At 51.7% G+C, this 14,350-nt stretch overlaps 1 protein-coding gene across 1 annotated transcript in view; it reads left to right on the forward strand.

Annotated features, from left to right (window-relative positions):
- Positions 1 to 14,350, forward strand: part of LOC134059197 (receptor-type tyrosine-protein phosphatase delta-like) — a 38,347-nt gene that overhangs the window by 6,138 nt on the left and 17,859 nt on the right. Inside the window, exons 4-18 of the mRNA XM_062515668.1 lie at positions 768 to 956; positions 3,841 to 3,849; positions 4,897 to 4,914; positions 6,374 to 6,484; positions 6,818 to 6,829; positions 7,221 to 7,490; positions 7,663 to 8,244; positions 8,392 to 8,537; positions 8,783 to 8,927; positions 10,386 to 10,706; positions 11,375 to 11,568; positions 11,757 to 11,777; positions 11,887 to 12,004; positions 13,121 to 13,714; positions 14,191 to 14,288. Coding sequence (XP_062371652.1) covers positions 768 to 956; positions 3,841 to 3,849; positions 4,897 to 4,914; positions 6,374 to 6,484; positions 6,818 to 6,829; positions 7,221 to 7,490; positions 7,663 to 8,244; positions 8,392 to 8,537; positions 8,783 to 8,927; positions 10,386 to 10,706; positions 11,375 to 11,568; positions 11,757 to 11,777; positions 11,887 to 12,004; positions 13,121 to 13,714; positions 14,191 to 14,288 — 2,828 coding nt within the window. The remainder of the gene's footprint in view (positions 1 to 767; positions 957 to 3,840; positions 3,850 to 4,896; positions 4,915 to 6,373; positions 6,485 to 6,817; positions 6,830 to 7,220; positions 7,491 to 7,662; positions 8,245 to 8,391; positions 8,538 to 8,782; positions 8,928 to 10,385; positions 10,707 to 11,374; positions 11,569 to 11,756; positions 11,778 to 11,886; positions 12,005 to 13,120; positions 13,715 to 14,190; positions 14,289 to 14,350) is intronic.

The raw sequence follows: 14,350 nt of genomic DNA on the forward strand, positions 1-14,350 counted from the left end.
ACAGAAAGAGAGGAGGGGAGCAGAGGTAGAGGCATCGCCCCATCACTCACTCTCTCTCTCTCTCTCTCTCTCTCTCTCTCTCTCTCTCTCTCTCTCTCTCTCTCTCTCTCTCTCTCCCCTCGCTCGCTCAGCCTCTTGGCCCTGGCCATCTGTCCTTAGATCACGCAGGCATCTCAGTGTGTGTGTGTGTGTGTGTGTGAGAGTGCATTTGAGTGTGTATCCCTCTTGTAGAGTGTGTTTGTGTGCATGAGTGTGTGTGTGTGTGTGTGTGTGTGTGTGTGTGTGTGTGTGTGTGTGTGTGTGTGTGTGTGTGTGTGTGTGTGTGTGTGTGTGTGTGTTGGGCTGTGTGTAGTGTGACAGTCGACCCTCATGTTTTATGGATGAGAGTTTTGAGGGCTTGTGCTTGGAAGTGATGGAGGTTTTATTTTATACATGCACTGTGCCACACTCATCCCACCCCTCTGAAAGCACATCTTCCAGGGCCTGCCGCTACATCCCTGTCCCCCCACCCCCCCACTCACGCACACACACACGCACGCGCACACGCACACACGCACATGCTTGACATGTGAGACATGTCGGCTCACTGACATTGTCAGTGTTCATGACTGGGATGTCCAGATGAATATTAGTATTTGACGCGGCTACAGGAAGAGGTTTAAAAGTCCACTCTCAGTCATTCATTTTTTTCTTTGTCTCTCTCTCCTCTCTCCTCTCTCCTCTCTCTCTGTCTCTATCTGTGTGTGTGTGTGTGTGTGTGTGTGTAGAGGATCAGCTGCCTCAGGGCTTCCCCTCCATAGACATGGGCCCGCAGCTGAAGGTGGTGGAGCGCTCTCGCACTGCCACCATGCTGTGTGCGGCTAGCGGAACGCCCGACCCTGAGATCACCTGGTTCAAGGACTTCCTCCCCGTCGACACCAGCAACAACAACGGGCGCATCAAGCAGCTCCGCTCAGGTAACCGCGCTGTGTGGCTACCTCACCTGAGGCTCTGTGTGGGACTGCTGCAACTCGCTATGATGTTAGATTCTATGTCTGTGTGTGCTATTTTGTGTTCCATGTCTGTGTGAGAGTGTGTGTTCTGTGTCTGTGTGTGTTATTTTATGTTCCATGTCTGTGTGAGAGTGTGTGTTCTGTGTCTGTGTGTGAATGTAAGCGCTTTCAGACATACGTGTAAAGCCAGAGGTTAAACGGAGGTTACACGGTTGGTCCGTATGTCTGAATCACATAACCGGACATTTGTTGTATGATGTAAACATTGTATGATAAAGTAATTAATAAAATAAACATTTTAAAATAAAAAATGCACTGTAAAAACACTGTATTTTCAAATAGCAGAATTTATGTTGTAGTATGTGCTTTGGGAATATTTCAGCCACCACCACTTACTTTCTTATAACTAGGCTACTTCTTATGACTTATGCTTTTTTTTACTTATTATAAAGGGGGATGTACTTTAGTGTGTAGCTTCAAGTCAACTTAATTCATGTTGAAACTATTTTGTGTGGTGCAACCCGTTAAATTTTAGTAGCTCATAAACTTTAACGTAGTGCCAGTTTACGTTAAAACTAAGCTAACTGACCTACGTTCAGCTGGTGCAACCAGCTGCAGTATTCTGTAATGTGCGTGTAATGTCCGTGTATGTCGTTCACACATAGGTCTGTGTAAGGTCCGTATAAAGTCCGCATTTTAGCGCCATGTCTGAATCATCCGAAGGGTCGCATCTCCGGCTACCAAATCTCCGTGTATTAAACTGAGGTTATGTCTGAAAGCGGTTTGTGTGTGTTCTATGTCTGTGTGTGAGAGTGTGTGTGTTCTGTGTCTGTGTGTGAGGGTGTGTGTGTTCTATGTCTGTGTGTGAGATTGTGTGTTCTATGTATTGTAGAATGTGTTCCTTGCTCTCCTTTGTGTCCTATGCTATGGGCTGTTACCTCAAGGACCACCTCCCTCTCCCCTCCACACCTCCCTCTCCCCTCCTCTCTCCTCTGTTCTCCACACCTCCCTCTCCCCCTCCACACCTCCCTCTCCCCTCCTCTCTCCTCTGTTCCCCACACCTCCCTCTCCCCCTCCACACCTCCCTCTCCCCTCCTCTCTCCTCTGTTCTCCACACCTCCCTCTCCCCCTCCACACCTCCCTCTCCCCTCCTCTCTCCTCTGTTCCCCACACCTCCCTCTCCCCCTCCACACCTCCCTCTCCCGTCCTCTCTCCTCTGTTCTCCACACCTCCCTCTCCCCCTCCTCTCTCCTCTGTTCTCCACACCTCCTTCTCCCCCTCCTCTCTCCTCTGTTCCCCACACCTCCCTCTCCCCTCCTCTCTCCTCTGTTCTCCACACCTCCATCTCCCCCTCCACACCTCCCTCTCCCCTCCTCTCTCCTCTGTTCTCCACACCTCCCTCTCCCCCTCCTCTCTCCTCTGTTCTCCACACCTCCTTCTCCCCCTCCTCTCTCCTCTGTTCCCCACACCTCCCTCTCCCCTCCTCTCTCCTCTGTTCTCCACACCTCCCTCTCCCCCTCTATACCTCCCTCTCCCCTCCATACCTCCACACCTCCTCTGTTCGCCACACCTCCCTCTCCCCCTCCTCTCTCCTCTGTTCCTCTCTCCTCTGTTCTCCACACCTCCCTCTCCCCCTCCACACCTCCTCTGTTCTCCACACCTCCCTCTCCCCCTCCACACCTCCTCTGTTCTCCACACCTCCCTCTCCCCCTCCTCTCTCTTCTGTTCTCCACCCCCCCCCTCCTCTCCCCTGCTAGTCCCTGTGTTAAGTTATCCCTGTGTGCAGTCTGGCGTGTTGGATGTCAGTAAGCTTAGTGCTGTTAGATATTGTTGTCACATGCTGTAGTTGATGCATGTGCAGCACACAGCCTCTCTTGGTAACAGCAGCAGCCTAATCTAGAGATGGCCAGTTAAGATGAGGAGAAGAGAGATCAGGACTGTTCATAGTCAGTAGTGTCAGTAGTAGAGACTCGTCACTAGTGTGTCTAGGAGCCTCCTGTGGCCTGTCCCTGGTCTCGTGTGCTGTTGTGTGCTGTGGCCGCGTCTGAGTCTCGTGTGTCTCTGTGTGTCTCTCACTGCTGTGGTCAGAATGACGCTGGACTGTCTGTGACTCATGGCGTCCTTTCTAGTTTTTCCTGGCCCAAAGTCTCTGCTGCTTTCTCTGGGCAGGAAACTCAACAGCAACTCCCCCCCACACACACACACACACACATACATACACACACATACACACACACACATGCAACTCAGACTAGGGAGGATGGACACACTTCAGGTCTGCTCTGGTCACTCTTATAGCAGGGTGTTTGTCGCAGTGTGTGTGTGTGTGTGAGAGAGTGAATGTATATCCTGACTCCTGCATTATTGTTTCCACCTGATTGGCTTTAATATCTGACCTTTGACCCCACCCCACCCCCCAGGCAGACCCCCCCTCTTGAGCCCCTACTGTACTTTCTCAGCTCCACAGCCCAGCCCACCCCCTGCTGTCTGCATCAGCCTATAGTCACTGATACACAGGGCTCCTGCTCATTTGACTGGAGCAGTGGCATTTCCTACCTGATTATGGACCAGATGTGTATTCAACTCATGGCTGATGCATATAGCCAACAACTCTCTCTGCTATAAACTTGACCTCTCTTCATTCTTTCTGATGGACCCAATGTGGATATGCCTCTATAATCTAGTTAGGAACTAGTCTCTTAGTTGACCTATGTGTGTAGTTGTTGATAGTAGAATGCTTGACTGCTTTAGCCCATGTTAGTAGTGAGTGGTTACTCCTTGGCCTGTCTGTTGGATTGTTGTATGACCTGTGTGCTGTCTCTCTTCTTTCTGTGTTTTTAATCTGCAGAGTCTTTTGGTAAGTGCTGAGATTTGAGGCTCATACACACACATGCATACACACACTCATGCATACTGCACACACACACACACACACACACACACACACACACACACACACACACACACACACACACACACACACAGTCACGCCTAATTATTTAACTGCTGGTGAAATGCATGGCATGGAATAATACTAACGGACAGTGTAGGCACTTCCCTTCACCATAAAATAGAAAGAACACACACACACACACACACACTCACTCTCTCTCTCTCTCTCTCTAACACACACACACACACACACACTCAAAGAAACAGACACACCCATGTGTAAATCCCTATCACCTGGCACTAGAGATATTCATAGTCATTCACACCTGACAAATCACAACCCCTACCCTGGCAAGAGCATCTGGTGCTGATGTTCCTTTCTTCTACTCACTTTCTCTCCCTCTACTCACTCACTCTCTCACTCTCTCACACTTTCACTCTCTCACTCATTCACTCACGTTCTTCTCCTCCAGCTCCAGTAGAGAGTTGTGTGCCCAGGCCTGGGCCCGTGTGGAGCTCCACCATGTGTTTACGGCCATAGGGCTGCCAAAAGCTAAAGCCCAAAGTCCCATTGGGAGAGAGTGCAGCTCCAGCACTAAAACCACTCTCGGTCTCTCATTGCTGAAGTTGAAGAAAGTCTCTCTCTGTCTCTCTCTCTGCCCTCTCCTATTCTCACTGTCTCTCCTTGAAGTGTGCACCTGATTTGGATATATTCTTACTGTTCCCTCTGCTCTCCACCTCCTCTGTGTCCCCCTGGTGACTTTTAATGTGTCTAATTTACTTCTTCCTCCAAAGGCCTTTCTTTCTTTCTTTCTTTCTTTCTTTCTTTCTTTCTTTCTTTCTTTCTTTCTTTCTTTCTTTCTTTTTCTGTCTTGTTTCTTCCTCTTTCTTTTTTCTTTCTTTCTCTCTTTCTGTCTGTCTTTCTTTCTTTCTATCTTTCTTTCTCTCTCTTTCAGTATTACTAACGTTTCCTTTCTTTAATTTTTAATCTGCATTCATATCACTCACCCAGGTGGTACTCCAATCAGAGGTAAGCCTGCTGAACTAACGCTCTCTCTCTCTGTCTCTCTCTCTCTCACACACACACACACACACAGACACACACACACACACACACACACACACACACACACACACACACACACACACACACACACACACACACACACACATGACACATCTCATCCATCGTCCACCTCTCCTCTCATCAGTCCTTCTCTTCTCCCATATGTGTGTGTGTGTGTGTGTGTGTGCTCGTTGGGCTCTGCTCATTCCCTCCACTCTCTGACACCCAGCAGCACTTTAGAGCTGACACACACACTCATCTGCTCATCATCCATCACTCTGGCCCTGTCCAAGCCAAAGCCCAGGCAGGCGGCCGGTCAGCGGGTCAGTGTGTCTCACACAGCTCCATCCTGGCCACTGGAGCCGCCTCTATCTGACCAAAGACTCTTCTCGTTCTCTCTCTCCTTGCGAGTGCTTTTTACTCCACTTCTCACTCTGGAAAAGCCCCACACAACCACTTTTTTGATAAAGTTTTTTCCTTGGGTGCTTCTTCCTCCTCAACACCCTCTTTTTCTCTCCTCTCCTTTGAAGACTGTTTTCCTCTTTTTCACATCTGTTCTTTTCCAGGGTTTGGGGAGGAGGAGGTCCATCTCAAGCACCAGAGGACTTGATGCAAAACTGGTGCTTTGAAAAGTGTTTTTTTGTTTTTTGTAGTGGTTTTGCTCTTTTGAAACTCAGTTTTTGGCTTGCCGTGGTGATATGCTACCACCTGTATGTGCATCTGAGTGAAGGACTGGTTTCCTATCAGAATATCCAAAGCACACACACATTTAGCAGTGTACGTCCACCGACAGCACACACACACTCAGTGGTTAAGGCACACACATGTTTAGCAGTGTACGTCCACAGACAGCACACACACACTCAGTGGCTAAGGCACACACACAGGACTTCTCCATCACTTGCTTGTCTAATGTTGTGCAAGTCCGCTGGAGTATTTTTTATACTGGCCAGCTTCTGTTTTGGATCTTAGATGCCTTTTTTTGTCCTGATCAGCCATTCATAGGATTGGCCTGAGAGGAGCCTGATGGTGTCTCAGCTGTACCGTTACTGCGGCCCTCTAGTCAGAGCTCAGCCCTTCATCCATTCTCATACTGACCCAGTGTTAGAGAAATCACATCCTCTAAACCAGCATTAATGAGGAATTAACATGTCATTTGTGTTGTAAAACCTTCTAATATAATATGTCAGTTGTATTGTACTCTGATCTATTCTGTTCAATTCTATTTCATTAGAAGTCACTATTCATTCACCTTTGTGTGTGCGTGTGTGTGTGTGTGTGTGTGTGTGTGTGGTGTGTGTGTGTGTGCGTGTGCGTGTGTGTGTGTGTGTGTGTGTGTGTGTGTGTGTGTGTGTGTGTGTGCGCGCACGTGCGTGCGTGCGTGTGTGCGTGTGTTTGTGTGTGTACTTTTGCATGTTTATAGGTGCACTACAGATTGATCAGAGTGAAGAAACCGACCAGGGGAAGTATGAGTGTGTCGCTACCAACAGCGAGGGAACGCGCTACTCTGCTCCAGCAAACCTCTACGTGAGAGGTACACACACACCCAACACACACACAGTAACTGTGATGAAAGACATGGTGGTCAGTTGTATGCAACGTACCTATGAATATCTGTGTCTTCCTGCTGGGCTTTGAAAGCAGAGGAACATTTTCATTCCCTGTTTTCTCACTCCATCCTGCCCTCTGTGGGCCTGGAGGCCCAGAAGCTCCTCTCTTTTCTCGATCTCACACTCAGCAGGTGTTAGCGCTCAGTGGTGTTGCTCATGTCTGATGTCTTCATCAGATGGCTCACTCTCTCTCTCTCTCTCTTCTGTCTTTTGTCTTTTGTCGCCCACTTTGCTCTGCTCTGCTTCCTCCTCTTCAGAGCTCCGAGAAGGTTGGTCTTCTCCTCTGTCTGTGCCTGTCATGTGAAGTCATGTGATGTGATGTTTGACTGTTTTGGAATGCTTGTTGGTTTTTCGTACTTTTACACAATTTTCCATTATATCTGACATGTTCTGTGCACCATCTACATTTGGGACCATGTCTCTGTGTGGTTATCTTCTCTCTGGTCTGTCTGTCTGTGTATTCATCTCTCTCTCACTCACTGTCTCTCTCTCTCTCTTTGTGTGTATTAATTTCTCTCTCTCTCTTTGTGTGTATGTGTATTCATTTATCTCTCTCTCTCTCTCTTTGTGTGTATGTGTATTCATTTATCTCTCTCTCTCTCTCTTTGTGTGTATTCATCTCTCTCTCTCTCTCTCTCTCTCTCTCTCTCTCCCCCCCAGTGCGCCGTGTGCCTCCCATGTTCTCCATCCTGCCGCGGGACAGTGACATCATGCCGGGCGGCAGCGTGAACATCACGTGCGTGGCGGTGGGCTCGCCCATGCCCTACGTCAAGTGGATGCTGGGCTCGGAGGACCTGACGCCCGAGGACGACATGCCCATCGGACGCAACGTGTTGGAGCTCACGGACGTGCGCCAGTCGGCCAACTACACCTGTGTGGCCATGTCCACTCTGGGGGTCATAGAGACGGTGGTCCAGATCACGGTCAAGTGTGAGTACAAGGGACTGCCCGTCAGGCCGGACACACATTTCTCACATGACCCAAAGAAGGACAGTTGTTAACTTGAGTAGAAAACCTTGAACTTCTCTATTCCATGTAAATGAGATGTGGTTTGTCACTGTTGAGGCTCATGCTGCTGTGTCTGTGTCCCTCTGTTGTCCAGCCTTGCCCAAAGCTCCGGGGACACTGATGGTCACTGAGCGCACGGCCACCAGCATCACTCTGACGTGGGACAGCGGCAACCCCGAGGCCGTGTCCTACTACCTCATCCTGTACCGGCCCAAGTCCTCCGAGGACCCCTTCAAAGAGATTGACGGCGTGGCCACGACGCGCTACAGCGTGGGCGGCCTCAGCCCCTACTCCGACTACCAGTTCAAGGTGGTGGCGGTCAACAACATCGGGCGCGGGCCCCCTGGCCAGACCGTCGAGGCGCGCACGGCCGAGCAGGCGCCCAGCTCCGCCCCTCGCAAGGTGCGCGGCCGCATGCTGAGCGCCACCACCGCCATCATCCACTGGGAGGAGCCCGAGGAGGCCAACGGGCAGGTGGTGGGCTACCGCGTCTACTACACCATGGAGCCCAGCCAGCACGTCAACCAGTGGGACAAGGAGATCATCCGCGGGGCCAACTTCATCACCATCCAGAGCCTGACCCCCAACAGGACCTACTACATCCGAGTGCTGGCCTTCACCTCTGTAGGGGACGGCCCGCTCTCCAACGACCTGCAGATCATAGCCAAGACTGGAGGTGTGTGTGTGTGTGTGTGTGTGTGTGTGTGTGTGTGTGTGTGTGTGTGTGTGTGTGTTCAGTCTCAATACAGACTTGTTCATTTTGCACCAAATTGTAATTTTCTGTGTGTGTGTGTGTGTGTGTGTGTGTGTGTGTGTGTCTCAGTTCCCTCTCAGCCCACGGAGTTCAAGGCGGAGGCCGTGTCTGAGACCAGCATCCTCCTCTCCTGGGTGCCGCCGGCTCAGAGCAGCCCAGAGAACCACATCACTGGATATGAGCTCATTTACAGGAAAAGCAACGAGGCTGAGGAGGTAGCACACACACACACACACACACACACACACACACTTCTACACACCATACACATACTGCACAGAAATACTCCCAATGTAGAACTAAAGCATGCCATTGTGATCACTGATCCATAAATCTAATTCATAAACCCAATTTATGCAAAAGTGTGTGTGTGTGTGTGTGTTTGTGTGTGTGTGTGTGTGTGTGTGTGGGTGTGTGTGTGTGTGATGTGTTGTGTGGAATGCGTATGTTGCTTTTACAGCAGAAGGTGACCTTTGAGCCCAGCACCAGTTACCTGCTGAAGGACCTGAAGCCCTTCTCCTCCTACACCTTCCAGCTGGCCGCTCACAGTAAACATGGGGTGGGCGCCTTCACCAGCGAGGTCATCGCCGACACCCCTCAGACACGTGAGTGCCTCGCTGTCTCGTGCGGCCGCCCCGCCCCGCCCCGCCCCGCCCCGCCCCGCCCTGCCCCCTGTCACACGGAGTGGGCCCAGCACAGCCCACGTCAATCAGCGGCTCCAGCCAAAAGCAATGCTGGCATGCGGCTACAGCTATGAGATGATTTAGTCCACATGGCAGACTCCAGGGCCAGACATGTCCATCTCAGATGGAGCCTGGACTACTGTGTCCATCTATTGGACTCATTCGTGGCCATTTCCCTGGGCAGTGAGAGGTGTGTGTGTGTGTGTGTGTGTGTGTGTGTGTGTGTGTGTGTGTGTGTGTGTGTGTGTGTGTGTGTGTGTGTGTGTGTGTGTGTGTGTGTGTGTGTGTGTGTGTGTGTGTGTGTGTGTGTGTGTTGATGGACACATCCGGGCGTGGGTTTCCCTCTGTGTGACAGTCCGTCCCTCTCTGGGCACAGTGCCCAGCCTCACACTCTGTGCTCCAGCCTGAAAGGTGTGTGTGTGTGTGTGTGTGTGTGTGTGGGAGGGAGAGTGAAAGAATCAGAGGGAGAAAGAGAGAGAAAGAGAGGGCAGCCATTCATCACTGCCTTACTGGAAGGCTGAAGCACTGATTGTGAACGTGAAGTTTCTGTGTATGTGTCTGTGCATGTGTGTGTGTGTGTGTGTGTGTGTGTGTGCTTGCAGGCAGCATGGGTCAGTTCTGAGCTGTGAATGACAGTATTGCACACCATCTGTGTGTGCTGCGTGACCCCCTGAAACCAAGTCCTTTGTTAAGACACACACACACACACACACACACATGAACAGCAACTAAAGAGAGCAGTCCCCAACAGGGTGACTCACTCATTGGTGGTGTGAGGCAGACGGTTGATGGGATATGATGGTCAGCACACACACACACACACATATATACACGCACATACATACACACACACGCACATACACACACACACACGCACGCATAGATGCGCATGGAGTGCAGTGTGGTAGTGAGTGTGAAGTGGGTACTGGGCAGCCTCTGTGATGCTGGACACTGAGGTAGGCCTGGACTGGAGCTCAGTCAGGGTAGAGGGGGATGGAGTGGGCACTTACAGACAGGTGGGCAGGTGAGTTGTGTGTTGAGTGTGTGTGAGATGGTTTGTGTCAAGTTCATTTTATCCATGGGTCAGTCCGGTGGTGTGTGTAGAGTACAGACATCCCACTTTGCGTTTGGCCATCTCACCTCATCCTCTTCTCTCTGTTTGCTCTCTTATGTGTAAGTTCTGTTACATGATTTGGGTGTATTTTAGTTTTATGTTTGTTTTGTCTTCTGTCCTTTCTTTTTGTTCTGCCATCACCATCTTCTTCATTCATCCCAACGCTCCATGAACTCAATCTCAAACCCAACCAAACCGACACACTCCCAACACAATGATCCATTACCCAATCCAATTGTGCTGCCTGGCCGTGACTACCCAATCAGAGCCCATGGCCCCTCCTCAGGAAGTGAGGTGCAGCAGCCCCAGCTCCACCAGTGTTCTGGTAAGTTGGCTTCCTCCACCTGAGGGCGGGCGCAATGGAGAGATCACGGGCTACTCCATCACCTACTCCCCACTAGCGGACAGAGACAACGGCACGGCCCAGAGCGCCAGCCTCAACGTCAGCGACCCGCTCCCGCAAGCCTCGACGTTCCTGCTGCAGGGCCTGAGGAAGTGGACAGACTACAGTGTGAGCGTGAGCGCGCTCAACAGGGCCGGCGCTGGACCCCCCAGCCCCGCTGTCATCGTCCGCACCGAGGAGGATGGTATGTTACCATGGCAACACCTGTTCCCTCCTCCCCCTAACCCCCAGAGCCTTCCTGCACACTCCGACCTCAGTGACCTTTGACCCCCCTCTGAGGTGCCCTGGTCTGTGTGTCCTCCCTGCAGCGGTCAGCGGCAGCAGCCTCGCTCCTCTCCTCTGGACTCACACACTATCTGTCCAGCATTTTTCTGCTAAATGTTGTCCCACTCTTCACCGACTCTGACCTTTTAAGGCTTGTGCTGGCAGTTTTCCTCCTTTGAATGTGTCTAACCACTAACATCACACGCTTGCTCCCCAGTCCCTGGCACTCACTGTCAGCTTGATCTGTCAGGAACACTCAAGCCGACGGATGAGAAGTGACTTTTAAAGGCACTCCTAAGACCCTTTTGGCAACAGTAGTGACAGATTTTTTAACCTCATTCTTACTTGTGAAATGCTTTGAAATCCAAAGCATCTTGTTTGCCTATTTTTCTTTCGCACTTTTTCCATTTTTTATGAATTATCTTTCTCCATTTTTATTGGCTTTGTATTTTGGTGGTAAACCTTTAAAAAGAAAGAGAAAGAAAGAAATGAAACAGAAGTTTTCGCATCCTTTGTGGGGTAACCATGAAGTATTGTGTTCTGTAGCTCTGATGCACAATCCTCCTCTATCCCACAATGCCTCTCTAGTTCCTAGTGGTCCTCCACGTGGTGTACAAGTGGAGGTCATAAACTCCACAACAGCCAAGGTGATGTGGCGTTCTCCTGTTGCTAAGCAACAACACGGTCAGATTCGGGGGTATCAGGTGACCTACATCCGTCTGATCGGAGATGAGCCTGTGGGGCAGCCCTGCATGAGAGACCTGCTCACCGTGGGTTCAAAGGTCAGTGAGCTCACACACACACACACACACACACACACACACACATTCAGTCCAGTTCTTAATCATGAACTCATCCACTCACTAATGGTGCCATTTAGCTAGCAAATGAAGGAGTCATTTTCTCACTGTCTACTTGTGTCCTCTCTCTTGCTCCTCCTCTCTCTCTGATGGCCTCTTCCTGCTGCCAGGGGAATGATTCTGGGGAATATGTAAGTGCATCTGATTCCTGCCTTTGCACGTGGACTCCTGCTCTGTGCTCTAGTAGTGAGCTGATGAGTGTGTGTGTGTGTGTGTGTGTGTGTGTGTGTGTGTGCGCAGGAGTTGCTGATCTCTGAGATGGTGCCTGAGACGTCCTACATTGTGTCTGTGGGCGCTTACACCACCAAGGGAGACGGGGCTCGCAGCAAAGCCATCATCATCACCACACCTGCCCCACGTATGTCCTCACCTCACACACACTCACACACACACCTGCCCCACGTACGTCCTCACCTCACACACACTCACACACACACCTGCCCCACGTACATCTTCACCTCACACACACTCACACACACACCTGCCCCACGTACATCTTCACCTCACACACACTCACACACACACCTGCCCCACGTACATCTTCACCTCACACACACTCACACACACACCTGCCCCACGTACGTCCTCACCTCACACACACTCACACACACACCTGCCCCACGTACATCTTCACCTCACACACACTCACACACACACCTGCCCCACGTACATCTTCACCTCACACACACTCACACACACACCTGCCCCACGTACGTCCTCACCTCACACACACTCACACACACACCTGCCCCACGTACATCTTCACCTCACACACACTCACACACACACCTGCCCCACGTACGTCCTCACCTCACACACACTCACACACACACCTGCCCCACGTACGTCCTCACCTCACACACACTCACACACACACCTGCCCCACGTACATCTTCACCTCACACACACTCACACACACACCTGCCCCACGTACGTCCTCACCTCACACACACTCACACACACACCTGCCCCACGTACATCTTCACCTCACACACACTCACACACACACCTGCCCCACGTACATCTTCACCTCACACACACTCACACACACACCTGCCCCACGTACGTCCTCACCTCACACACACTCACACACACACCTGCCCCACGTACGTCCTCACCTCACACACACTCACGCACACACCTGCCCCACGTACATCTTCACCTCACACACACTCACACACACACCTGCCCCACGTACATCTTCACCTCACACACACTCACACACGCTCACACACACCAGCACTCCCATGTACACACACACAGCAGTAACACTCAGCTAAGATAAGAGTCATAGTTGTATAAAGCCCCTCCTGTCTCTATAGTGACATTGATAGACATCATATGATGACCAAACCTGTACAGTACAAATGCATACAGCATGCACCATTAAGTAAGATGGGGTAGATGGACAGGGCCTTTTATCTGTGTGTCCAGTGAGCGGTCAGTGAATCTTTGGCTCCTGTCTCTACCGTAGTGCCGGAGAAGCCTCGTCTGGCGGTGAGCCAGCCCCGCCCAGGCAGCGCCCTGCTCCAGTGGCACCCCCCTCTGAACCCCCTGAGCCCCGTGCTGGGCTACCGGCTGGAGTTCGGCCGCGCCGACGGCCCCCCGCCGCCCGTGCTGGAGCTGCCCGAGCAGGAGCGCCGCTTCTCCGTCTCCGACCTGCAGCAGGGCGCCACCTACCGCGTCCGCCTGGCCGCCCGCAACAAGATGGGCTTTGGCCAGGAGGCGGCGCTGGAGCTGACCACGCCCGAGGGGCCTCCCGCCGCCTACCCCCCCGACGCACAGGTGCTGGAGGCCAACGCCACCGCCGTCACCCTCACCTGGGGAGAGATCCCAGCGGGCCAGCGCAACGGCGTGGTGCTGAGCTACCTGGTGTGCTATCAGGCCAACGGGAGCTTAGGGAACGACTCGGGGGAGGTGTGTGTGTCTGTGGAGGAGCGCACGCTAACGCTCACAGGCCTGCAGGCGGACAGTGTGTACGACGTGAGAGTGTGTGCTCACACCAGCAAGGGCCCCGGGCCCTACAGCCCACCTGTCCAGGTCAGGACAGACTCACTGGAGGAGGAAGGTAGGACTGCCCCTCCCCTCCCCTGCCCTGCCCAGCCACGACCCGCCACTCCGGCTGAAAGAGAACCCATGTGTGCCAACCCCCCCCCCCCCCCCCCCTCTCAAAACAGAGCGTGAAAGGCGATTAGAAAAGCAGCTCTCACCTTCACTCACTTATTCACTCATCATGGACTCTCTGGGTGGCAGACTGAATGTCTCATCACTGTTGTCTTCTATGTGTGTGTGTGTGTATGTGTGTGTGTGTGTGTGTGTGTGTGTGTTAGTGTGTGAGTAAGAGAAAGAGAAAGAGAGAAAAAAGAGTTAAGTAACAACAGCATATCAGCAGAGGTAAGAGCTATTCTGGCTTGCTGAGTGTGATCAAATCTAACCGATCTCTTCTGGAGAACTGCCTCTGGGGTGCACTGCAGGTAAGTTGTGTGTGTCTACGCTGAGGGGCCTTTTTCAGTAAACTGACTAACAGGACTGTTTTCTGAACAGTGTTTGCCACAAACTTCCGGGTGAAAGCTGCCATGAAGTCTGCTGTGCTGCTCAGTTGGGAGACCAGAGAGAAGCTCAACAAAGCCCAGCCTTTCACGGTATGTGTATTTATGTGTGTGTATTAGGTCTGTGTCTCTTTGTGCATCCCATGTATTGATAT

Source organism: Sardina pilchardus, chromosome 2, assembly GCF_963854185.1.
Source record: "Sardina pilchardus chromosome 2, fSarPil1.1, whole genome shotgun sequence".
NCBI classification, from domain to species: domain Eukaryota; kingdom Metazoa; phylum Chordata; class Actinopteri; order Clupeiformes; family Clupeidae; genus Sardina; species Sardina pilchardus.